At 38.3% G+C, this 26,894-nt stretch overlaps 1 protein-coding gene across 1 annotated transcript in view; it reads left to right on the top strand.

Moving 5' to 3' along the window:
* The window catches only part of OXCT1 (3-oxoacid CoA-transferase 1), an 85,996-nt gene that overhangs the window by 28,889 nt on the left and 30,213 nt on the right, over positions 1-26,894 (top strand). The window contains exons 8-13 of the mRNA XM_065656337.1: positions 16,551-16,658; positions 20,650-20,761; positions 21,264-21,358; positions 22,008-22,056; positions 25,411-25,483; positions 26,250-26,325. Of these exons, the coding sequence (XP_065512409.1) occupies positions 16,551-16,658; positions 20,650-20,761; positions 21,264-21,358; positions 22,008-22,056; positions 25,411-25,483; positions 26,250-26,325 (513 nt within the window). The remainder of the gene's footprint in view (positions 1-16,550; positions 16,659-20,649; positions 20,762-21,263; positions 21,359-22,007; positions 22,057-25,410; positions 25,484-26,249; positions 26,326-26,894) is intronic.

Raw genomic sequence — 26,894 nt, 5'->3', positions numbered from 1 at the left:
AAAATGACAAGCTTTTGCAAGATGGCACATTACTAATACTTTACAATTCTAGTTTTTTTATGGACAAATTAATGGGTGAAGAGGCATAAACAGAGATCTAGGACAAATAGATATTTTGAGCCAAATGCAATGCCTGATTAGCTTAACTTTTAAGTGTCTTTCTTCCAAAGTGGAATTCAGAATGTTATGATTAGATTTGAGAGTTCAAACCCAGGGAATTGGAAGGAGATATCTCAATATGGCATCTAGTACATCCTCAGTACTGAGCGTAGTCAGCCTGCAGCTAATCTTTAGGGAACTGAGGCAATGGAAAAGAGTTTTGCCTGACTCCTCAGTTAACATTGGGTGAAAGGTGAAATTCTCAATCCCACTTACAGGGAGAAGAAAAACATTTGTTTAGGGTAATTCATATGCTCCCTTGGCAGCAGGGATTTCTGAATTCTGGTATCTGTTCCCAGCTCTGTTTCTGGTTTTCACCCACTGACCATTTAACTTAATTTAAGCAGACAGTCCTAGAAGTAGAGATTTGAAGCCATCCTCGATCCTTTCCATCAAGCTAGCTACAGGTCAGACTTGTCTTCAGAGTCATGCAGGGATTAATTGAGATTTGCAGGATTGTAGTTTCTCAGTTTGGCGCTCCCACTCCGATTCTGAATGTGGAGCTTCGTACCTGTTATACAATCAGACTTAGGCTGCCAACATCTGCTTGTCTAACACAAAGCACCAAGCTGAGACAGGTAACTAGCAAAAATTAGAGGCACATCCCTCTGTATTTCTGATTTTTGAGTTGCTGAAATTTTTCCTTTAAAATGAAGCCTATAAATACACAGAAGAGGAGAGCTGTTGTTCCTCATAGCTACTCTGATGGATTATTTATTTCCCTTTTCTGTGTATTTGTATATATCTAGTTTTATCCAATCCTTTAGAATCAATCTCTTTTTTAGGAACAGAGCTTCATTTGTTAAACTTTAGAAGGATGGGTACTAGACTGTTCACTTATGTCACTATTAAGCTCAGTAAGTACATTCTTTCGGAGTATAACTTGAATTTTGGAAGATAGATTTAATCAGAAAGTTATCCTGCCTTGATGTGAACAAAACAAGAAATGGAAAACCCATCCTTCTGTTTGTGCTTGTTCCAGTGGTTAATCACCCTCACTGGTATAAATATGTCTTTTTACTGTAATTAGTTTGGCTTTGGGTTCCAACCAGTGCTTTTACGCTCTTCTGCTAGATTAAAAACCTTTCTGAAGCTGGTGTTTCCATGCCACTGAGTGGCTTCTCAGTGCTGTTGATATGAGGAACAGATTGAGGTCTTAATGATTCTAACTGTAAAACATTTTCTTCAGCTCTCCTATGTTTTTTATGTCCATCTCCTTCTTGCTCTGTTTTTTTTCTGAAACTATACAAATGTGACCAACTGGAGTGTCTTCAGCATTATAACACTAATGCCACTTGTAAGGCAGAGATACTCTTTGGTCCTGCTGCTTACCTGTTTGCATACCTGTACTCGGTTGATAATTATACAGGGGGTCCTACAGCTTTAGTTGCTTAATGCCTTGTTGATCCATTTCTAGTGTACTTCAGGAAAAGTGTAATTGGTATTTTCCAACATGCATTTTGTAAGCATGGTGGGTATTTCTTGATTGCAGATACCTGCGTTTTGTTATGAAAAATGTTATGTTTGAATGGACCCACTTTACCTGTTGTGTCTGGTACTGCCACTTCCTTCTTAGAATTTATTATTTCACCAGTCTTGCTTCACATTTATTTTTGTTTCTGATCATTGATACAAATATAGAGTGGCACTTGGCATAGTAAGATCTGTACCGAGGGGAATATGAACTACAGAAAATCCAATCTCAAAGTATCTGTGAACTTGTTGAAAGTGGGAAGTGCACTGGGAATCAGTTACATTTGTTAACCTGTCCTTCTAAGTTAACCTGAGGAGCTGTGAAATGTGACACGCATACACAGTAAAAGACACTTTGTTCTTTAATGTATTAAAGCTGCTGTTCTCTAGTTTAAGTCAGTGTGGTATTTTACACTCTATTAGCTGAAATATGGACAGATACTTTTTGTAACAATTCAGAAGTGGGAGAACTTGCCAGCATTTGTTGGATGTGGAGGAAAAGAGTGGAGAAAAGAACCCAAAACACCTCACAAATCCACAAACTGATAGCTATTGCTTGCTTAAAACCTCTGCTGTGTTGTGAGGAGCCAGGCTGGCTGTGCATAGAGAGGCTTCTGAAGGAGGAGTAAGTCAGGCTGTACTGTTACCACTTGTATCTGTGGCACACAGTGGAGAGTTACCGATTTTTAAAATTCCCCTAGAACAAATTTCAGATTAGAGTCTGACCATCAGCTTTGTTTATTTTGATTAGGCAAATGGTCAGATGTAGGTGCTCAGTACTGTTTTGGGGATCAAAAATATATTGATTGTAAACTTCTAATGAAATGCAAGAACTGTTTACTGACCTGCAGAAATATTTTGGACTATTAGATGAATTTTTCTTGTTTATATAAGTGATAGGAGGTGGAACCTGATAGCATTCATCATAATAAGGATGTATGCTGAGGCATGGATAACTGTCTGTAAAGATCCAACTGTGCTGTGTCCAGTGGAATTTCGACTTTAAATTAAAGATGACCAATATTAAGGGTCAAGAAGAAGTTTTCAAATGAATTGCGTGATTCCTGTTATTTGGATGGTAACCTTTGCAGAGAAAAATGTTAAATAATCCAGTATTGGCAGCATAAGTTAGTTTGGCTTTATCTACATGTGAAAGCAAAATGATGCAGGAATTTATTAGTTTTTTAGTTCTTCTACAACACCGCATTTTTAAAAAGTTCCCTGTTCATCTGATTCTCACTTCATCTTGCAGAACTTGCAGGAGTTAATTATGCAGTTAGAGCTGTAGTTTTGTTGGGAGCTGAGCCCTCATGCATGCACACACTTAGCTGGAGACTTTCAGTTGATTTTCAGATCTATAAACACTTTCCTGCTCCTATTGCAAAGGTGGGAGAGTTGGGAAATGGGCTGATCTAAACGGAGCTCAGAAGTCACAAGTTATATACGAGCCATCAGCCCTTGTAAAGGTACAGAGGGGAAAGGCTTGGCATGTGAAGAAGCTTGAGGGCTTGTGTGGCCATATATATGTGGTGACTTTTCCAACAATCTGTGTTGAAAGGAGGAGATGTCTGCTGAATTCAGCAAGCGGCACTGCCGTCAGGCCCCTCAACAGGCCCATTGAATTGTGTGATGGAAAATGAAACGTATAGAAGCTCAGAGTTACAGGAAGGCCTCCTGGATGTGTACCTGGACTGCCAGGGCAAGGGCTGTGGTATTAGGGTGTTTCCTGATATGTGCATCTCCCTGTAGAGGCTCTTGCGAGCAGAACCCCACTGGGTGTGATGGGTTTTGGTGATGACACCTCTTTTTTGGAGAGAGCTGGGGCGATGCAAAGCCACAGGAAAGAAACACATGCTGTGACCTTGTCAGATGTGGGTGTCGTGACAGCACAGGGGAGGTAAAGGGTGACACAGGTTTGGACTCTCCTCTGCCATGGAGGAGCACATAAACATCCATAACAGCCTCAAATGTCCCTAAGCTCGTGTCTGTTTTCTTGCCATTGTTACTCTCTGCTGTGAGATCTACTGAACACTTGTCCTTGGCAAAGCGGTTTGAGATCTCAGCCACTGTGACGATGTGAGTGTTCGATAGTGGTAATAGTCAATATGTTTAGAAATATTTATTGACTGGCTGTTTGAATATCCAGTTTGAATAATTTTCTTGTTCAGATTGCAGAGGATGGCTAAATATATCTCCCCGTGTAAACAGTATTTCCACCTCAAATAATATCAAGGGAGGAAAAAAGAGAGTGTACATTCTCATAAAAATGCATTAAATAAAAATCATTAAACCCAGCATTTTATCTCTGGTTGCCTAGTAACAACACAGCCACGTCACTGAGAACCATTATCTCAGGTACAATGAACTGTGCTGCACTAAGGGACATAAGCAGACTGGAATAAGCTATTTGTATCCTGTTATCTGTGCTAAATCATGGCATTGTATTTTATTGAGGAAACTGGAAAATGAACCTTTTTTTTTTTGGTGTCTATTCCTCTAAGTGCTTTAACAATAGCAAAACTTTATTCAGATCCATATCTCCGTTCTGAGGAATTCTTCAAGGTTTTTACACAGTGACAGTTTACTGTAAAAAGCTTGTAAGTACTATTTTAAATTTGAAAAATAATCTAAAAGAATCTTCTTCCTTACCTGGGTTCCCCAGCCATGGAACTCAAAACTGAACCCTGGTACAGGAAGCACTTCTGGATTTGGGATGGGCACAGACTTTGCATTAGGGTGTGTTTCTGGGAAACCACAGATCAGGATTTGAGGGCAGGGAGGATGCAGAATTTAGGTCCTTCTGTGCAAATGCTGTAACCTTTGAGCAGTTGTGTTGCTGTAGCCTTTTTTGATGTTGTTTAGTTGCTCAGTGAGAGCTCTGTGTGCACTCAGGGGACGGTTGCTGAGGGGGTGTCCCAGGGATCTGCAGTGGGGGAATGTTTTGTTTGAGAATGCCATTGGGAAGCATCCGGCACAGCATCGCCAGCCGGGCAGGGAGGTGATTGTCCCGCTCTGCTCTGCACTGGTGCGGCCTCACCTGGAGCACTGGGTGCCGGTCTGGGTGACACAGGATAAAAAGATATAAAGCTACTGGAGAGTGTCCAGAAGAGGGCTACAAAGTTGGGGAAGGGTTTGGAGAGGAAGCCGTATGAGGAGCGGCTAAAGTCACTGGGTTTGTTCAGCCTGGAGGAGGCTGAGGGGAGAGCTCATGGGGCTGCAGCTTCCTCACAAGGGGAGCAGGAGGGGCAGGCGCTGGTCTCTTCTCTCTGGTGACCAGTGACAGAACCTGAGGGAATGTCAGGAAGATGTGCCAGGGGAGGTTCAGATTGGACATTAGGAAAAGGTTCTTCCCCCAGAGGGTGGTGGACACTGGAACAGGCTCCCCAGGGAGGTGTCACGGCCCCAAGCCTGACAGTGTTCAAGAAGAGACTGGACAACACCCTCAGACACACGGTGTGAACTGTGGGGTTGTCGTGTGCGGGGACAGGAGTTGGACTCAATCGTCCTTGTGGGTCCCTTCCAACTTAGGGCATTCTCTGATTCTATGATTTGGCACAGAATGGACACTGTGATGCTTAGTCCTGCCACCTTACCAGCAGCGCTTGGCACAAGTGACAGTAGAATTCTAGTTGCCATAATATATTAGTATAATATATGCAAAATATGTGTTATATGTATAAATATATATTAGTAGCATAAGGACTGAAGTCTTTGCATCTTAAATGTCCAGGTGGTCAGTCAGGGCTTTTGACTGCATGATTGGATTTACATGCCTAGGTTTTGGCTAAATCCTGAATCAGAGATGCTTATGGAACTGAATTTAGATAACCCAAATATAGAGAATAGCCATTCAATACCCTTTTCCAAAGGAACCTTAGGTGAAAGATTTAAGTGAATACTTGTGGGAGAGTAACTATGAAATTCAAGCTCCCAATCCTTAGAAAGCATAGAAGGGAAAATGGCAAAATATCAGGAATGCCTCTTATGAGCACTGCTTTTTTGAGGTCAGCGACCTGGTAGTTGAGGGCTTCTGGGAGGTATACCTCAGAAGAAATGAAATTCGGGAAAGACTGTTAAGAGCTTGAGAATAATTTTTTCCATCATGGAGAAAGCAGTTAGAGCAGTAGGAGTTTGACCTTGATCACAATCGCTGCAATCTCAAATACAGAAAAGAAGGACAGAAAGTGAGACCAAGGTCAGATGTCTGAGGCTAAGCATTACAAAACCCAAACAAACAAAAAAGCTTAAGCACACAGGAACAACCTCGGAAATATCCAGCCCAGTACAAAATAAAGAAGACTCGAAGGTAGCAGGAGATCTTTCTAACAGTACATATATAGTGGGCTGAGAGACACTGATACTGCGATGCTTAATGAAGTGAACAAAATCACCAATTCAGAGTGCAAAAAAGGCTGAAGTGTTTAGCTTTTTCTGCTTCAGTATTCAGCAATGCTAAAAAGCAGTTTGGTGGCTATTATGGCACAAGTCACAGGTTTAAGAACAAGTCAGAGAAGGTTTGGAACAGAAATCCAGGGACTACTAGTACTGGTTTGGAAAAGCAGCTCCTAGAAACATTTGCACACCTTTGCCACAGTAATTTTAGTGGCAAGCCCACCCTCAGTCTTGAATGCTCTTTTGTTGATTTTCCCTTCATTGTATTTGATTTCTTGCTTCTGTGAGTGCATATGTTTATTAAAAGACAGGAAAGAAAACAAAACATTTTTACAGCTGTTACACAGACCATTTTATGATGATTTCAGAAGCTCTGGGCTAGAACTAAACTGGGCTCTCATAAGGTAGTTCTTTTTACATTTAGTTAATATGCTTCTGATTTTGAGAGGGATCAACTTCTTTAATAGTTAATTTAGCTATGCGTGGTGTTTTTTGTTTTTGTTTTCCCTACAATTGCTTTTCTTTTATATATAACCTCTAATTATGTGGGTTCAGATTTGACACTTCATTGCTGGAGTAGTGAATGTTAAGTGGTTAAAATTCATAGCAGATCAAATTGTTGCTGACTGCTGTTCAGACAGTTTTACCTACACACAACATTGTGCTGGAAAATGTGAATTTGTTTTTCTTTTATCTGTCTTTTATATTTTATTTCTTTCTAAATTGATATTTGAATGAGTGTCATGAGCTTTCTCAGCAACCAGCTTCAGAAGCTCATTGCAGATGTGAATATAATCTTCGATGAAAAAAAAAAACCCAAACCTTGTCACATGTGTGAAGAACAAATGTGAAATTCAACAAGAACAAGCTAAAGCAAGTCCGTGGTTGATCAGCAGATGACTGCAGATTGCCAGGAAGTCAGTGTGCTGGGGACATCGATGGAAAGCCTGTTTGCTCCTAAAGCTAAATTTAGGGGTTTTTTTCTTAGTAATTTGTGGAAAGCCTGATACACTTTGCATTTGAAGTGTATTTCATTAACAGTACTCATGTCTGGTATCATAAGAATTAGAAAATTAATAGGCTTTAAAATACTCTAGATTTAACTTTTCATTGTATGTAATAATATGTACAATAAATTAATGATAATTCTTATGCCCTGCTTTGTGAGTTAGATATGTTAATCAACCAATGATTTATCAGTCTTTGCATTTGAAATCACACACGAGTATGTCACTGAAAAGATGGTGCAGAGAGAGTTTTAGGCATGATTCAAGGAATTTGTATGCATATATACTTTTATTTATGTTTCTTAAAGCAACAATTAGTTTTCTGTGCTATTAATAAGTTTTTGTTATTTCTGATGCAGATGTCTAGTACAAAATGAGAAAAATTTGACACTCAAACTGAAAATCTTAGAAAAAATTCACCAATTGAGTAATTGCCTACTGACATGAAACACATTTTTTCATGTGGTCTAAACACTGAGTTTTGAAAAACTGCAGCCTTGTAACATGCAGCAGTGAGAATTTCTGAGTAATTGTTTGAATCATTAATGTATTTCTATTTGAGGGGGCTAGTGAGGGAAGGGTTAATAAACCAAACAAACAATTTATATAAAAAAAGTATTTTAAATAAGTTGTGTAAAAGTTCTAGTGGGAATTTTAAGCCAATTGGTATTGGCTTGGTGTGCTTCAGTGGTTATTCCCCCGGATTAATAAACACAGAGACAGAACAGAAAACTTGATATGATCGGGAGATTAGAGGTCATACTTGTTATGACTTTGAATATCAGATGTGCTAAAGATATTTTTTCTCTCTTGCTAGAGGAAAAGAAATCAGAATTTTCTCATCAGGCTGTGATAAGCAAAAACTTTTATTGTTATGGTGTGAAGGACTGATTTGACGTGTTTCAGCTTCAGCATCAAATATTTTCAGTTCTGTGAAGCACTTTATTATTTTTTTTTATTTATTTTTTTTTTAAAAATTTCTGTGAATGTCTAGTGCTCTCCTTTCCAGGCAGCTTTAGGAAGGAGAATGATTAAGTGTTAGAAAAGTTTTATTTTTCTTAGAATTTGTTACTTACAATTTCATGATACCCTGTTTTTACTGATTAATCTGCTGAAAGTGTCTAAGCTGCATGACATACTACCATCAGTTGTTTTCTTTCTTCCAGTCCTTTCCTTAAAACATACTCTGACTACCTTTTTACGTAACACTGCAGAAGAGTTTTACTGAGCTTGAAGATTGGGGGGTTTTGGGATATCTGCTATGATATGAAATGGACCACACTGATCCCTTGTTAAGAAGTGATAGAATGGAAAATAGTTTTCAGAAATCTTTGTAAACTACCACTATAATTAATATCTGAAACAAGGAGGATAACTAATACTTCTGTGCATGTCAAATGCCATTTTGAGATGTTGTGTCTTTTCTGCCTTTATTGAAATACTTGCAGGGTTTATATTCCTTACCAGAAAGAGCCAGCAACATAATTTGTTATGTTTATATGTCTCCAGTTTAGCATGCTCTGGTCTGATCCTTCGTTAAAGATACTCCTTGAATTTGATGGTGGTTTAATTGGATTTGTGTAGCCTCGAAAATACAAAGAACTCCTTTGATGGTGCAATTAAAAATATGTGTTAGCTGGGGGTTTTTTTAATTATTATTTTTTTAAATTTAATTTTTTATTTTATTTCTACCTCTACCTTCAGTACTTAAGTTTCTCTTAGCTCCTTTTTGAAAGACAAGCTTAAATTTATCTCCTGACCTTTAAGCTACATTTCTTTAAATGCCTAGGAGATGAGACCTCTTTCAGTCTCTTTTCATTTGTCACTTATCTTTTGCTGAGATTAAAGCTATTTTTTTTTTTTAGGTTTTTCTTCTTCTCACTAATATGCAAATAATTTTAATAAAAAATGTCAGTTACTTGTTTTTACCTTCTAATCAGTTCAAAGGCTTTTAGTCTAATGTATTTTGACAATAAGCAATGAATTAAAGGGATAACGTATTTAAAACAACCCACATTTTGTTTGCAAAAATGCTGAATGATATTTTTCCAGTAGAGTTAACATTGTTAGCAGCCATTCTGTTCTGGAGTGGAAGGATTTGAGATGTGGTCAGTTACCTTATTTAGCAGAGGTGCCTCATACAGGTTAAGCAGGTTGTGTTGCCATTAGCTAGCCCTTAACAAATGAAGGAAGATTATGTTCACCAGTTGTGGGGGTTTTGTTTTTTTTCTTCTGCCTCTCCTCCCATTACTTTAATTATTTGATCGAAAAATAGTTACATAATGTAATCTAAAAAAAATATTTTCCAAAATGGTCTTTTCCAGATCTGAAAAGGCAATTCTATGTATATTCCATGTGGATGGTTGTGTTTCATTTTGTGTTAAGAACTTAGGCACTGAATACAAATTGGACATTTTATAATTAAAAAGTAAGAACATAGTTGTATTCTTGTTTTTGGTGTCATGACTATCATCCAGTTGAGTATAGTGAAAATACGTACTGAGCACCATGGAATCACCTCGTTTCATCAAGAAAGCATAAGTCACAAAACGTCGTCACAATCAGCATGAGTTCCTTGGTGGCCTGTGTCAAAACAATCAGATTTTAAGAAGGGTTTAGGAAGGAATCACTCCTTAGGTATGCCTCCTGTAGGAGGCTGGGTTGCTTGGTAATACTGGTAGATTACTGGATCTTAAAGACATCCCTTGTACTTTTAATTCAGGTAATTTTACAGTGGAAAATAGCAAAAAATCCAAATTAATGCATTTAAGGAAGCGAGAAAACAGCTATCATTTATCACTTCCACTTTTGATGTATACAGAATCATATAGACTTGTGCAAATTGTCAAACAGGCAAATCTGTCAGTTTAATGAAGTAATTTTGGTAATCAATAATACTTAGCAGACATTTCTTTTTTCTTTGTTATCTACTTTGGAAACATCTTGAGGAAAAAACTACAAGTTCAATTTGTACTTGCAGAATACATTTTTACAGTACATATTTATAGGCATGGATAACAGCAGACATTTATGTTGAAATAGCTACTCTTCTATAAAATCACGTCTACCTTGATTTAAATGAGTCTGCTTAAGTGAGTTTTTTATTTGGGGTCAAAATGCCCAGTTAATAAGAAAAAAAAAGGTGAAAACACATTGTTTTGAGAATGTTATTTTTTCAGGATTATTCCTTTGAGAAATTTCATGTCTCGTGAGTTTGAACATGTTCTTGAAACTTAAGAATATCATGTAACCTGGCCATGACAAAATGTGGCTAGTTTAACAATTTCTGAAGAATCATAGAGTCATAGAATCATTTTGGTTGGAAAGGACCTTTAAGATTGAGTCCATCTATTAACCTAACACTGCAAAGTCCACCTCTAAACCGTGTCCCTAAGAACCTCATCTGCAGGTCTTTTAAGCACCTCCAGAGATGGTGACTCAACTGCTTCCCTGGCCAGCCTGTTCCAATGCCTGACAACCCTTTAGGTGAAGAAATTTTCCCTAAGATCTAGTCTAAACCTGCCCTGGCGCAACTTGAGGCCATTTCATCTCGTCTTGCTACTTGGGAGAAGAGACCAACACCCTCCATGCTACAAGCTCCTTTCAGGTAGTTGTAGAGGGTGATAAGGTCTCCCCTCAGCCTCCTTTTCTCCAGGCTGAACAGCCGCAGTTCCCTCAGCCGCTCCTCATCGGACTTGTGCTCCAGACCCCCCACCAGCTTCATTGCCCTTCTCTGAACTCTCTCCAGCATCTCACAGAAGTGTAGTTCTGTGTATATAGTAGAACTTTTGCAGAGGCTGGTGTTTCAATTTTTCGTATTCTTTCATGCATGGACACAGCTTTCCACATAGACAGCTTTTGCATGTAATCAAGTGTGCTTCCTCTCTTTTTTGTGGTTGTTATCCCAGAACTGCTATGTGTGTACATCGAGCAGGTAGTGCAGTGCAGTCTGTTTTCTTTGCTGTCAGCAGTACAGTGTGGAGGAAGAGGTTAAATGCATAGAATGAAAAGGGGCAGTTGGAAGAAACAAGCAGCAGGTGCAGAGAAGTGTGAGAGAAGACATGAAGCCTGAGGCAACTAGAAGTGGAGGTAATTGAGGAGATTTAGAACAGAGAAAACAAAGGTAAAGTGAGTATAATCTAGCAGGGGCTCCTAGTTTACCAGGATCTGTAGCCACATGACAAATGACCTGGGGACAAACCTAGGATGTTTATGTCAGCTTTGCTTCCCTAATGATCAGATATGACATACTGGCAACACACCTCACAGTTTTGCTTTGTAGTGTTCACAGAGGGTAACAGTCTACTAGAAACCAGGAAAAAAAATATTAAGGTACGTAGAATCTTCCTTGGTATGTAACAGGCAAGTAAAGAACAGGTGCATGCTGTTCCTGTATTGCAAAGAGAAGGAAGCACACAGTGGAATGACAAGAGATAAATATTTTCATACTAGTTAAATTGTAGAAGTGCAGTGATAGAGCCTTTTGGGTTCCAAGGAACTATTAGACAAATTCATGGTCTATCAGAAGCTGTGAAGCAAAGTGGTCTATGTCCAGCCTCTGGCTGAGGACGTCCTTAAACTACACATTGGTGGAAGCTGAGCGTAAATAACCAGAAGTACCACACTATCTTTTAAGCTTCTGTTCTTTGCTAAGAAGAAGGCTTCATGGACTAAATGAGCCTTCAGTGTGATGTAGATCAAAAGGCTCTCTAATAAATCTGAACTTTACAGATTTTTACTGTTCGCCCGCCCCTCAGTGTGCCATGGAGACATTTATTCCAAGCCTGACATGAGCATAACGTGGTGATTAATGACCAATATGTGCCTTTATCAGACTACTTGGTAGTTGCTTGCTTTTTAAAGTTGTTGTAAAAGTCTCATCTTCAGGGTGGCTATTGACCGACTGTCATTTCATTAACCATGTGAATTCGGCAGGAGGAGGAATTTCATGGTCTGGCAGGGACATGGTTTAGTGCCAGAGTTAGGTTATGGTTGGACTCGATGATCCTGAGTGTCTCTTGCAACTGAAATGATTCCAAAAAGACAGAACTGAACTGACAAGGTCCTCTTTAGTCTCCCTGCGTGCAGGCAGAGATGAGTAAATATTAACCTGCTTCGCACTTTCCTGTAGCCCAATACATTTGTATAGTGTGTTCTTAATTTCCAGTGGCCTGTTTTCAGAGAGTATTCCGCTGTTTTACAATATCAAAGCTTTTTGTGAAATTTAGTCTAAATGTAAGACTGACCTTTTTTCTTCTTGTTTGTCATTAGCAGAGGGAATAGTTGACCACAGTTTCTGTGATCTGGAATGAACCAGACACATGCCACTTTCGCTTATAGTCCTTATTGTGTTTTTTTAATATGTTTTTTTAACTTCTTATGATTTTATGAATGTTGCAATGAATTTTGCAGTGACATCCTGACTCTTCCAGTAGTCAACTTGAAGAAGTATTCTAATGAGTTTGTCTTGAGAATCTAAGGGGCTAAATTTGATTCAATTCTTCCGTTGTTTTAGATATTTGACCAGTTGTAGTATTTTATCCTACTTATGTTCTGCTGGGTATTTTTGTTATTTCAGTTTGAAGAACTGAAGTGTACTAGGATAATTAAGGTAGTGATAGAGATATTTAATAAAGCCAGTTTAAAAACAAGCTACTTAAAAATGCATAGTTTTTTAAAAAATTTTCCCTCTCCCCCAGTCTCTTTCTCTCACCCACCCACACATGCACATTTTTTATTTTTTTCCACTAATAAGGAATTATGTTGTCATTTCTGGTTACAGCTTAGTTTTATGAAAACTGAGATTTAAAACTAAACCAGCTGAAAATGTTTCATGTATCGTAAAGCATCTAATTAGGCTACAGAAATAGGTTAAGGGGTAAATACGCAAAGGAAAGGCCTTTTAATTTTCAAGTGTTTTGGCATGAATAGTTGTGTCATTGTAATTTCCTTGCTAGTTTTTGGTCAAGAACCAGAGTTCTTTATCTTTCTTATTGGAAATCCATAACCTTCAAGGTTCACTTTCTCTCTCTGGAAGCCTTCAGAAATTCTAAGATAAAACTTTAGAAGAGTAGCTGAATTTCTGTAAGCAGAAATAATTCCAACTACTTCAAAAAGGGAAAAGTAGATGTAAATTACAGAAGGAAGTGATATTTTGAAACAAGTGACCATTGATTCTATGAGTCCTGATACCAAATGAAATGGCAGAAGGCTCTTGTGAATCATAGTGGAGAACAGCTTTTATGTTCTTGGTGTACTTGCAGATAAACCAGTATTCAGAAATGATTGAATTTATTCATTCTGCTCCCATTGTCAGCAACCAGACAAGATTTGCAAGCACATTTATACCCAGGAATAAAACCAATACTGTGAAACTCTTGAAACAGTGCAAGGAGTTTTGAATCATGGATCAGAGCCTTCCCAGAAGTGGGAACTCAGCCCATATGGTCTCCTGAAGTTAATCTTTATCTTTACCTGTGTTGCAAAGATGTAAACATTTTCTATCTTTTAGCACATTCACGAAGTTAAGATTTAAAATAAACATGTGATCAAGGCAATCCAAATGGTACCAAAGTATTTTTATTTGCTAATTAAAAAATGTGCAGGAGGTGGTCTACCCTGATTCCCTCTGTGTTTTGCCAGACTTCATGTCTCTTGGGTGGGATGTCATATAAAGATTTTGATGTTTACAGGAATTCTTGTATACATGACCAAAAAAAAGCCTGAGGCAAGGTAAGCAGAGAGAAGAACAGAAAGATAGATAAAATGGAGAGAACAGGAAGAAAACTCACATATGTCCTTTTAATTATTAATATAAATACTCTCCTGCATGTCTGCAGGTGATTGAGGGTTAGGCTGTGGATGTTTCACAGAACAGATTCATAAAGGGATATGAAATGTGAAAGGGAAGTGCATATTCCCAGCTATGGAGCTATTTAATTTTGCATTATTATTTTTATCTAGAAAGGTGCTTGGGTTATATCTCACAGTGGTCACAGAAAGTTAAGTTACTGATTCCCATAGCCATCAGATTTCCTGGTGTCACTTTCATTGGCACAGCTTCATCTGTGGCAGCAGCGCTGGCAACTCTGACGGGGGCTGCTGGCAGCCTGTCTACAGCATCTCAAATGCAGTATCATCTAGTTCCCTGAGAGCAAGGTTGGGAGAGAGAGTTGGAGCAATCAGATGACATTTATACTTCCCCTGTGCAAATTCTTTCTTTTTCACATAAACATGCTGATTAATTTCACTTGCAGAACTGGATGATATGTATTCTTGCAGACATTAAATGCAAATTTTTAATTGCTTTTCAAAATTCCATTTCATTGCTCTATTGATATTTAACATACTGAATTACCCTTAATGCTTAATGGTAGATCAATTAATTTGGTACATAATGGCAGAACACAGAAATTGCAAAACACCAGTAAGAATAGTGGGGGGCTGCCTGTGAACAAAAAGGTGTTCTAGTCTGCAGGGATCCTTAGGCTTGTTTGAAATCCCGAGGACAAAAATACATATTGTATGCGTAATGTTAGGATACTATAATGAAATGATAAATAATTATGTTGATGGTTCTTGTGAGGAAAAACTATCATGCTGACTGCTGTTTCCAAAGAGACAAAGTACTAACCAATTAAGGGAATGGGGTGACTAATAACAAAATCTAATAATTTATTGTTGGATAAATTATTTATGCCGTGTATTCTATGGGGGAGAGATAACAATGTGTCGAGTTTTCTGACAGGATAATTCTGTTGAAATTGGTTGAATTGTGCCTGCAAAGATTTTGGTTTTATAATCTCATTTACTGCAGCAAATATATGTAGTTCTTTCATGAGAAAATTCAAATCTATAGTAATTAGTATTCCCCAGGCCTAATTTTCCACCTGATAAGTAAAGACAAATGTAATTAGAAAAGGTGAATTTGAGAATTCTGCTGGTAGCAGATCATCTGCTTGTGTATGGCTTCATTGAAAAGTCTTATCTCCTGCTTCTCCTCCCTTCTGAGCATGTTCTGATAGTAGTCCCTGCACTGAGAGTGCTTTGGGATGTTTTCATTTTACTGTGGTTTTGACTTGGTCTCCATTTTAGTTTTAAAATTCATTTATAAAGTAGTGAACTTCAAGTGAGGTAGGGCATGGATAGATTGTACCATTTTTCCCTGAATACAGTAGTCTGCATTTTTTAAACGTTGATTCGATTGTCTCTCCTTATATTGTGGATAAAGACACTGTATGTTTGATTTTGCTCTCTGTGAAAACTGAGGCTGGTGTCCCTGTGGCTGTTGTTACCTCTTCTTTACCACCTTTGCCTTACAGATTTCCCAGTGTGTCCCTTCCTGTGTGTTTACCCCAGGGCTTTTTTTAGGGATCATCTGAAACTGATCCTGGGGTCTTTACATTGTTAATTTTTCCTCTCCCTCTTCTGCTTTTAGGATGGGTTTGTTTGGTTTTTTTTATTGTCACACTGGAAGGCACAGTAAGGAGGTAATTGTCTATCAGATGTACTATAGATTTTATTATTGATCACATTGTGCAGTAACAGTAGGATGTCAAATTGAATTTTAAGCTCTTTAATGTTGCTTCACTGGTGATGGCTGCTAAGTGATGTACTCATGCTGATGTGTCATATGCTGGGACTTGTTTTGGGGTTCTTAGGCTTTAGACATTCCTGAAAGCTTAACTAGTTCCTTGTGATAAAGCAGTTGGGAAATATTTCATTTCTTTTTAGTAGGTTGTTTCAGATGTTATCTTTGTCCTGTTGCTTTAACATGACACATTTTCTCTGTGGTCAGATGCAGGTACAGCCCTAACAGTAGTGTCTGTTTTGTGGCACAAGATGTGCTCGCTGCACCTGAGACTTGTCAGGGAAAGCACCAGACATCACTGAAGGTCTGTGCTGCAGGCATCTGCCCATAGCAGGGTCTCCAGCTAGACCACCCCGAACTCAGATATAGTGGAAGGAAAACCCTGGTGTCTGTGCTGTTCCAGATAGCCGATATTTAAGATGTACTATATGTGAATCAGTGCCATTTTGTGCTGAATCTCTGTTTCACTAACTGTAGAGACTTCTAGATTCTCAGATCCTTCTTACAATCAATTATTACAGTTTGAATGTTTTAAATTTAGAGTACACTATGGAGAAATATCAAGCCATCTTCTATGTTTGTATCCTTAAAATTCATACTTCTGCTTTGTACTCTGACATATTGTTTCTTTCTGTTTGGATGGAAATTATCTGTAGGTACAAACAGATCTGATGTAATTGCACATGATACATTTCTTGAAGGTGGTTGTACAAATTGGAGTGTTAAACGCGAACTACTTTCAATTTGTATGTAGAAACAGCCTTTGAAAGAAGAGGAAAGATAGCCTTTTTTAAAAAGTGTATCTGTTTTATGCCATTTGTTAGTTTTCTTGATTTGATCCACTGTATATTCAATATTTTAAATGCTAATAAAATCTCTAATTGAATAATTTTTTCTAAATATTTTTGCTTTCCCTTTTCTGTCTGGAGGTGGAAGAAATTGTTGATATAGGAGCATTTGCCCCAGAAGACATTCATGTTCCCAAAATCTATGTTGATCGTCTTCTAAAAGGAGAGAAGTTCGAGAAGAGAATTGAAGTAAGTGCCTGAGCTTCTTGATCACAACGTACTTCAGCTTGGGGTGTATTTTTGAATTTACAGGGTTTTTACTCTAACCAGCAAGTCTCAGCATTGAGAAAAACTAAGTACTGCTAAGTACTGCAGTTTAAGTAGGTACTTAGGTAGTTACTAGTTAGGTGTGGGCCTGAGAATTGAGCATCATTTCTTGTACCTCAGTCTCTCTGGTTCAGTCCCTGAATAATTTTTCGCAACTGCCTATAGTCCTAGATGGCTTTAACACAGTTGAAAAATTTGATGGAAAATGCTACTCCATTGTACTTCCTTCTCTCAGTTCACCTTCTGTGGATAAAACTAGGAGAACACCTAGACTAAGAGCTGACTTTGACCATTAGATACTTTCTTTTCTACTGGAGAGCTTTTGACATGGGCAGGTAGGGCCATTCTCAAACCCCTTTTGTGCTGTGTATTGAATTACTCCTGGAACCTTTCCTTTTTTTTTTTTTTTTTAATTTAATGAGGAACTTTTTTAGCCAGTGGCATCTCTGATCTGAACAGAAGACTGAAAACGTACAAGAAAATTATGATTGTGTGACTGTTCTTCTTTGTTTCTGTGGCTTTGCTTTACTCAAGCTATGTCTCTATGTTCATTTTGGTGATGTGGCAATACTTTTAAAGTGCAACTGAAAATTCTGTATTCCTTCTGTGTCTCCATACTCCAGAGTTGGGAATTATTCAAAATGTCATCAGAAGAGCTGGTGGAAGGGGAGATCTATGACACAAGGGAAAAAAGACATCTTAGGGAAAAAAAAAGTGCAGAAAGGAATTGTAATAATTAAACTTTTATTATTAAAATCAAGTCACAAAGTCCTAGAAAGTCATACAAGGCCTTTCCTCTGAGTAAACTCTTTTATGAACATGGTTTTTCCTTTCATCTCTTCATTCTGCAAAAGGATATTACATGTTGTTAAGTATTTGACTAAAAACAGAAGTGCCAAACCTTTTTTTTCTAAAATTTTTTCTTTCTTTGGGCATGTTGTATTAGACTGCAATTAATGGCCTGTTTCCTTTTTCTGAATGGATGCAATATCTCACAGAAAGCTTTTACGTTTTATGAGAGCAATCCATTTTGCATTTAGTAAACTTCTGTTCTTATTGCTGTTTGGCAGTGGTGACTGCCAAAGAGGTAACTCTCGGTCCAGCGAAGACTTTGTATGAAGACCTTGTTTTCTTTGGCTTGTCTGCATAGGTGAATATACCTACTTAGTCATCTGCCTCCTTCCCTAGATGGTTAAGAAAAAAAGGAAGTGGGGCGGGAGGAGAAGCACAATAGACTGCACAGCAAAGATGTAACACAAATTAATTTTGTTTGTGTAGTTTTGTAATTCTGGCAGTGGTACATCTCATAAGTATAGGAAGGAAATGGCAGATTTATTTACTCTTCCATAGAATATTATATATGAAGGAAGTGACTATACATGTGCAAGCATTCAGTGTGATAAGTGGTAAGAGGGGAGATGAGGAAAAAATAGAATAAAGAGAAACTAGTTTGTCGTAAGTCTCTAAGTCTCTGGCTCTAAGTAGCAGTTCCTGCCTAATTTGGCTCAGACATGGTGCCTCTCGTGCATGTCATATTATACTTTCTATTTGGCCTTATCTTTGCTGCAGAGAAACCCTCTGTGATTGTTCCTACTTTTTCCGCAACTTCGAAGTGAAGCAATTCTAGGGAGAATAGCCAAGGCATAAAAAGAAGGTTGCTGGGAAATTCAAGAGAACTGATACTGGTTCTGACTGCCCAAGACAGGGGTGTCCAACTCAATTTCATTGGAGGCCACATCAGTCTCGCAGTTGCCTTCAAAAGGCTGAATATAATTTTAGGATTCGGCCCGCAGGCCTTGTGTTTGCCACTCAGTTATGTGCATTTTACTCCTTTATCATTAACACTGTCTCATAACACAAAAGACATACTATTTTTTCTCCTTGAACATGTATTCGCTTTCCTATCTGTAATTAAATTGCCTTCCTTCTACATCAATCTTTCTCTTACTGGACATTTTGGGATTCAAATTGTTCCACCAAAGATGGTATGGTGCGCCACCTAAGTAAAAGATGAAGATGTCCCTTAGGACCAGGTTAAATAATAGTCAGACCCTCTCACACAGGCTCACCTTTCCTTCAAACCCGCTTCTGCATAAACAGCAGTCACTCTTTCTCCATCAATTCTCCCCCTCCATGTACCCCAGTAGCATACTCCTTATTCCCTCATTGCCAGTTCCTTGGACCAGCGACATTATCCTTAATGCTGTTCTCTGGCATGAACATTCTCCTCATTCTTTCATGGTGGAATAAGGTCCATGTTCCTTTGGGGGTGGACATGCCTACTGATATTCTCCTTTTATCACCCGCCATGAGGAGCATTCTCCTTATTCCGCCCCCTGCTCCCACTAGAGACATTCACTTTATTTCACCGTTACAAATCCTAGCAGGCACTTTCCTTCTTACCCCATCTGCTCAAGCCATCCCCCCTTAAAGCAGCATTCCCAACTGGGCAGTCACATTTCATTTGATAAATTAGCCAGATACATGAACTTTAGCAAGTTGCCCAGAGCTGTCCTGTTATTAAATGGCATATTATGAAATGACATTAGCATGTCATTGCACAAACATGGTCACCACTGCTAGACCACAGACCTGGCCGTATCCATGGAAAACAATGTCAAATTCATGAGTGGGACCCTGGCTGCTTGTTACGAAGTGTCTTTTTACAGGCACTTTTTACAAATAACATGTAATTGCTAAAGTTCATGTGTCTGGCTAATTTATTAAAAAATTAATGAACGCTTGCTCAGTTGAGAGTACCCCTTTAAGCGCCCTCCCTCCCACCCCGAACATCTCCCCTTGTAATTCTTGTCTGTCTTGTCTTCCAGTGCCCCAAGGCAGCTACTGGTGTCCCCCATCAGTCTCACCTATTACTCTTCTTACACAGGCTCACTGCTCTCCTGTAGCTACAGCCGCAGCTCCCGCTGTTCCCCTGCTCCTCCAGCACAATGCGTGTCACACAGCTGCACGCGTGACCAGCGCTGCCAGGAGCGTAGGAACAAGGAGCTTGGCACTGCCACCAGGTAGAAACAAAGTGCCAGGCCAGATAAAACAAGGTGGAGGGCTGGATTTGGCCCGCGGGCTGTGTGTTTACCACCTGTGGCCTAAAAGGAAAGGAACTCTCAACATGGCGAAAAAAGACACTGCAAAAATTATTTTGTGGTGATGAAAAGGAACAGAAGGTAATTTTGCCCAATGTGTTCATTATGGCCTGGAATAGGAGAGGGTGCAGGACATGATGTTGCCCAGAATGGTTGTATATGCATGGGAGAGATGCACAAAGAACATAATGTATGTAAAGAATAATTTAGAAAAAAAGGTCTTACAAAGTTCTTGAATGTCGTGGTGTTTTCATCTATGTGTGATTTAGAAAGCATCGTCTTAAGGCCAGGAAATTTCAGGAAACAACTTCAGGCAGATTTATGTTTGAAAACTTAGTTACTTAGCTACCAGTATCTTTAGATGACTGGCATTTGTCTGTCTCATGCATATAAATCTAGAATAGCACCACTGAATTGAATGAATGCAGTAAGAGAGAAGTATTTGTATATTAGGCTGACATTTTACAAATCTATTTAGGTGTCTCTGGGGTAATGAATCTTAGATTTGCTAGTATTTATACCAATGCTTGGTGCCTTAACCAGTGGTCTATGTATCACATACTTTCTCAGCCTTGGCAATATAGACAAAGAAATAACATTTTGCTCTAAGGCTGTCATTGGGGATATTTGATGAATCCATTGGCTTAGATAAGCTTGAACTGATGGAAGAAAAGGTTGTTTTTTGTAGAAGATGGATAAATAACATTATTCTTAGACCAAGTATCTCAGTGCAATCACAAATCAGGCTTTGGTATCTTAAGAAAGAAGCAAGAATCTGGCCTCTAATCTTACTATTACTTCTTCATTTGCAGCGCTTATCAGTCCGAAAGCCTGGAGACTCAAAAGCCAAACAAAAACAAGGAGACAATGTGAGGGAGAGGATCATCAGACGGGCTGCTTTAGAGTTTGAGGATGGCATGTATGGTATCCTTCACTTGTGCTGTAGGTTGTTCAAGTGATGACTCACTAGAATAACAACTGCAGCTGTTTTGTTTAAGACAGGTTAATTACCATGCACATTGTCTTTCCCAGATCCTAGGACGCTCTCATTTTATTAACATCCTGTTGAATATATTGAAATAGATGTGATGTTAAGCAGTAATATACCTGGAGTTGCTATCCAGGCATATCTGGAGAGTTTTGTAGCAGTTGAATGTTTTGCAAGAATTGCTTGAAAAAGTTATGTACATGGGAAATGAAGCTTACTTGCACTGTAGGTTTTTTTTCATGTAAAGCATTTGACAGAATGCAATTAGACAGTCCAAATGGTGAAATAATTCATCGCAAATGTGAGGCATCTAACTAAAATGAAAGTGTTTGTGAAGAGAACAGTTCTAATCTAATCATAGTACAATGATAACTTTTAAAAAATTTACTAGTTTGCAGTACGCGTGTTCCTGTTTGTGCCTTAACCAGTTCTTTTCAGCTAATCTGGGTATTGGAATCCCACTGTTGGCCAGTAACTTCATCAGTCCAAGCATTACTGTTCACTTACAGAGTGAAAATGGAGTCCTGGGTTTGGTAAGAATATATCTTGGTCACTTACTGCAATGTACTTACCTTACAGTGGCTGAGTTTTATTCCCTGACCACCCCTGATCTGATTATAATTTTACTAAAAATCATATTCAAATATATACCATATTTAATGATCATAACATTCTCATTGTAGCGCAGGGAAGTTTTCAAGGAAATACTCATTTCAGGATTCTAGCACTACTTTGCTAAGTATGTTCTTAAGTACATGTTTTGCTGGAAGGAGTCCAAACCTTCAGTAGTTCGCAAGACCAAGCCTTGCAAGACTAAGCCTTATCAAACATAATTTTAAATAAAGCTTAAAGTGAATTTTATGTTCACTGTCATATGGCTTTATGAAGCTGTATCTGCATACCTTTTTCTGAAAAATGTCTGTCATTCAGACCAAACAAAACCCCACTTCATGGTTATTTAGTAACTCTAAAAGCCTCTAACGATATGTCCATCAATACTTATGTTAATTGATGTAAATTGTGGCTTGTATCATCAGGGATGTTCTTCTGCTAAAAATAAAAAAAATACATGTCTGTGATGATCTGTTTTCAGTAATATGCCTTAGAAATAGTAAAGCAGTTATGAGTTGTATCTCAAAGGTATTTTAGTATAAAACTGACATATGTCTCTGTTGTCGTCAGGGTCCCTATCCACTTGAAAGTGAAGTAGATCCAGACCTGATTAACGCAGGTAAAATATTTTAATTTATGGAAAATGATTATTCATTGTTAATCTAAAAATTTCCTTTTGAGTAAATATTAGAACTTAGACTCTTGTTTTATTTACTTATAAATATTAATATATTTGTCTACTTTTAAGCAAAGGTTGGTTTTGATCAATGGAGATGTTTAGTTTTCTAGTTAGAGGGCTTATGCATTTTAGTAGCTACTGATGTAAACTCCCAGGCTAGGCAGTAAAGGATCAAATCTTCCTTCTCAGAAGTGAGATTGTTCTGTGAAGCCTTTATGTGAGTCTGGATTTGTTTTCCTGCTACCTTTTGCCTTGTGCCTTCTAGGAAAGGAGCTTAAGTGATTTCTGTTTGGGACGTGTTTTAAAATGTCCTGCGTATAATGGCCTGTTTATTCCTGGCTAGTGACTTGGTCTTTTTCAATCAAAATGATTCTTTGCTTCTGTGACTCAAACTCATTGGTATGTGGAGAGGGGGTGGCAGCCAGGACAGGGGGAGAGAGCCTCCCAAACAGGACAGGACATGCTGAAGGGCTCTGCTGCAGGTGGCTGCTTTTGCCGCTTTAGTGCAGGGATGCCAGTCCCCACTGCTGCTTTTCCCCAGCTGTTTTGGGACATTTCACCTCAGAATCAGCCATGCAATGTACATCTTTAGCTTTTTATGGTGTAGTTCATCTGTCTGATCTCTGTTTTCTTCATGGAAAGTTGTACGTGTATCCATTCTCTGTTTCCACGTGAAATTAAACCTGTATGCTGCAGTGTGACAAACAGAAGTAGGTCTTGGCACATTATGAATTCTCATTGATACTAATGTTATAGGTTATAGATGCATAGCTGACGTCTGAGAGTTGTTTTTTCATGTGGTAAACCTGCACATTTTATATTTTTTATTTATGTATACATATACATACACAAACATGTATGTATTGGTACATACGTATTTATCTATACAGACAGTACCTTTCTCAGCTGCTGTTAGTAAGTACAATTGAACTGTGAAAAGTCAAAGAAGATAAAGCACTGACATCAAACAAGCTTTTAATTTAATACCAAGGTGCAGTCCAGCAATTGTTCATTGACTTGCAACATTTACTGTCTAGCTTGACTAATTGGTACCATTATCATACTGCTATGTGTCAGTATAATGTTTTAAATAAGGAGTTATTTAAGGCCATCTTCCGATTTAAAATAAGAAATTACTAAGGAACTGAGCCCAGCGTTTCACCAGTAGCTAGGTAACTGTTGTGGTACACTGTAGGAAGGAAAATGTCAGAGGTGCATGAGAGCTGTGTTAATGCTTGAAGTAAAATTCAAGTCATTTTAAAAAAAAGAAATTATTGAAGGTGTCATTGGAAGGAAAAAATTGTTTAGAATAAAAACCATTTACTGTAAAAGGTGAAATTATATGCACGCCTATTAGAACTTAAGTGCTAATATGTGTGCATTAGTAATGAACATGTTAACGGAGTGATGATGGAAAAAAGTATCCAAGAACTTGATAAATACTCCGAAAAATTATTGTGCTTTTATATGGATGTCAAGATGATCTTGAATTGTTGTTTATGCTTAATAAATATTTTTGAAGAGATAATCTTGCAGGGATGAAGCTGACGTAAGAGGTTAGAATAATAAGATGGAAATCTGATTAGTCTAGTATTGGTGCTTGAGTGTTAAGCACCTTCACATCTTCCTCTGAAGCTGCAGTGGACATAGGATACGTGAACCTCAGCTATACCACCAAAATTACATTACATGAAATTTTTGGAACACACAGAAGGTGCTAAGTCCCTCTTACACTTAGTTGGTTTAAAACCATTCTAGGTGCTTTCTAGACAAATTTAAAAAAAAAATATGAAGAAAACAGAAGCAAAATGGCAGAGGAATAGGGTTTAATTCTGTTTGCATTCATAGACTGCAATGGTACTGTGTGAGCCCCCAAAGTCCACATTTTCAAAATATACTCCCAGTTTGGGCTTTTGCCAAATTTTTATCTGCAAATGTAATTGTGTTGCTGTGAAATATAGGGGGTTTTGTCCCATTTTCTGAATGTCTCACATGAAGTTCACTGTAATTGGAAGGGAGACTTCTGTTGTACAGCAGAAATATATACTGACTTTCTGAGAGCATTTTCAAGAACTGGGTAATACAGTGCTCTTGCTACATGATTCTGTGGTCTTCTGCCTGTGTCTCTTTCTTCTCAGCACTGCATTAACTTGTTGCTTGATGCCAGAGTTCTCGCTCCATGTTACTCTTTGCAGGTTGTGTTGTCTCTCCCACTCCCCTGGGTGGGTGCCTGGTAGGGATAGAGGATTTAGGCAGTCTCAGCCGGTCTGGATGTTAGCATGGTGAATTCTTGTGATCTGACTGCAAGACTGCTCGTATAACCTTAATTCTGTACTATTTTGTGTGTCAAAATTTCATTTCCGTACAATATCGTGGCATATAATGCAAGTGAACTCAGTAAATTAAAACAGGTAACTTAGGTTTTTACTTCAACTTTCCTACTGTGTTTCCTTCCCTTTTCCCATCCTGTTAGTTAATTTCATTTTATCTTTTTCCCTGTTTTCTGGAAACTCTTGAATCATGTTTCCTTCCCCTTCGTTGTTACATTGACTTTTTCTTCACAATGTCATCTGGTGCTAGTGTCTTGGTTTTTTTCTCTCAGGTTTCCCATGCTTGGTTTATAATTTCACCGTTGGCTGTGTTTCTTATTCCTTTCCACAGGCACTGTGTACACATGGTTGTCACTCAGACTGATTCAAAGTGCTGTCAGGAGAGGAAAGAGAAGGCTCTGGACAGAGCCAAAATAAGACACTTCTATGTGAGCTCCAGTGCTTGACCCAAGCACTGTGCAGAGAACAGTACGGCACAGAGATGCACATTTTCTTGTGCACTTTAATAAAGCAAGAGTAAATGTATGATTTATTTTTCTGTATTCTGCATCATTATCGCTCTAGGCTGTTCAGTCTGGTCTGCTCGCTCTTCTTTGCAACCTCCCTGTCTCCTGGAGATACTCTTCCTCTGTTTCAAAAGCGAGTTACCTCTCACTTTTTCTGTGAAGAGAGCAGAAAGCTGAAGTCCACAGATATATCTTAGCCTCTGGTGTCAGTGATGTCTTTCCTAGAACTGCTGGTGGTCAAAGAGCGGGCAATTCTATCCTTAAAAACTGTCACAAACTGCTTCACAATTCATTATGATTGATTAGGGTTACATGTGACATAGTAAGTGCAATCAGGTCCATATTGTACAGAATCCAAAGGCATTTGATAAAATCCCCCTTATTTCTTGGTTAATAGCTGTGACTTCATTTGCCAAAGAGAGAAAATACGTGTGTACTATAGCTTGTTTCTTTTACAGGTAAGGAGACAGTCACTGTTCTTCCAGGTTCTTCCTTCTTCTCTAGTGATGAGTCATTTGCAATGATAAGAGGGTACGTAACAACACAAACCCAGATCTTTTGAAACATGAAAAGAATAAACTGAGTCAGTGACTGAACTCATTAGTAATTCTTTGAAATGTGGTTAGCATTTAACAACCTGTAAAATGATCATGGGCTTAATCAGTGATGGTTTACAGAGGATTAGGTCTAGCTATGGGAAATAGAAAAACACTGTAACTAATAGATATCGTACTGATGTTTGTGTCTACCACCACCTGGCCATATATAAACACATTTATAACTTATGTTTTAACAACTGCTTTTTGGCCATTTCCAAGTATCTAATCTGTACTTGCACTCTGTATATTCTCTTTGCTCAGCTTGCAACTGTGATCCTCATTCCACCTCCCTAATGGAAATTCACCATCTGCACCTGTTTTTTGTTTGTTTTTCAGGAAGGAGGTTGGATGCAAACAAACACTAAATCCTAATGGCTCTGAAAAGATAATGAGTGCATGTAAATATGTGAAGGAGTGTACTTAAAAGTATGAGTTCAGAGCTGATTGACTGTGCATGCAATTAACCAAAACCAGACAAAGTAATAACATTTTTGAGGCTCAGTAGGCAGACAGAAACATTTGCATCAGTGATACATCTAGAGGGGGAAAAAAAACTACATGTGTGACAAAATGGCTGCTATCTCTGCAGTATGCCACCATTTTTATATTGATGCAATGAGAATGTGAACAAAAGGTTGTTAAGATTTGTGGACTGTTACGTGAACATTATATGCTAATTACACACTTTCTGTTGCCAGAGGCCATGTTGATTTGACAATGCTTGGAGCAATGCAGGTGTCTAAGTACGGTGACCTGGCCAACTGGATGATTCCTGTAAGTAGGTGTTATTCTACTGTCAGTGCACTATATTTAGCATAATATGAATGTATTTGTAGCTGAGGGTCAGGCAAAGGAGAAAAGGGCTGAAGCAGAGTGGAGGTTGTAAAGCTCAAAGCATTAAAATAGAGGATATGTGCAGCTTTAAGGTTAACAGGTTTTCTTGTGTACTGCTGGCACCAAGCAATCAATTATCTGGAGCCAGCCCTCTAAAATCATGCCTGTGCAAAGCACTGTGAAAAGCTAAACATGATTTATGTAAGCCTTTTTCATTCCTCTTAGGTCTATGCCTTTCAAATGTCTTTTTTTTTTTTTTCTGAGGATTGATGCTTTTTCTCGAGAGTGATAACTCTTGCATAGTTGTAACTGGAGCAAGAACTTGAAGGAAGGTGTAAAATAGCATGTAGCTCATAATAAAATTATAAACAAACGCCTGCATTATTTTTCTCAGTGTGCCTGACAAAGTATCACAGCATTGTGATTTTGAATACATCTAGAAGGAAGCAATACTATTGTATTTACCTGAATAGTCCTACAGATTTCAACCATAGAAATATAAGCTAATT

This window comes from Caloenas nicobarica, chromosome Z (genome assembly GCF_036013445.1).
Source record: "Caloenas nicobarica isolate bCalNic1 chromosome Z, bCalNic1.hap1, whole genome shotgun sequence".
Lineage (NCBI taxonomy): Eukaryota > Metazoa > Chordata > Aves > Columbiformes > Columbidae > Caloenas > Caloenas nicobarica.
The sequence above is the reverse complement of the archived record's forward strand: the minus strand, read 5'-3'. Positions and strand labels throughout refer to the sequence as shown.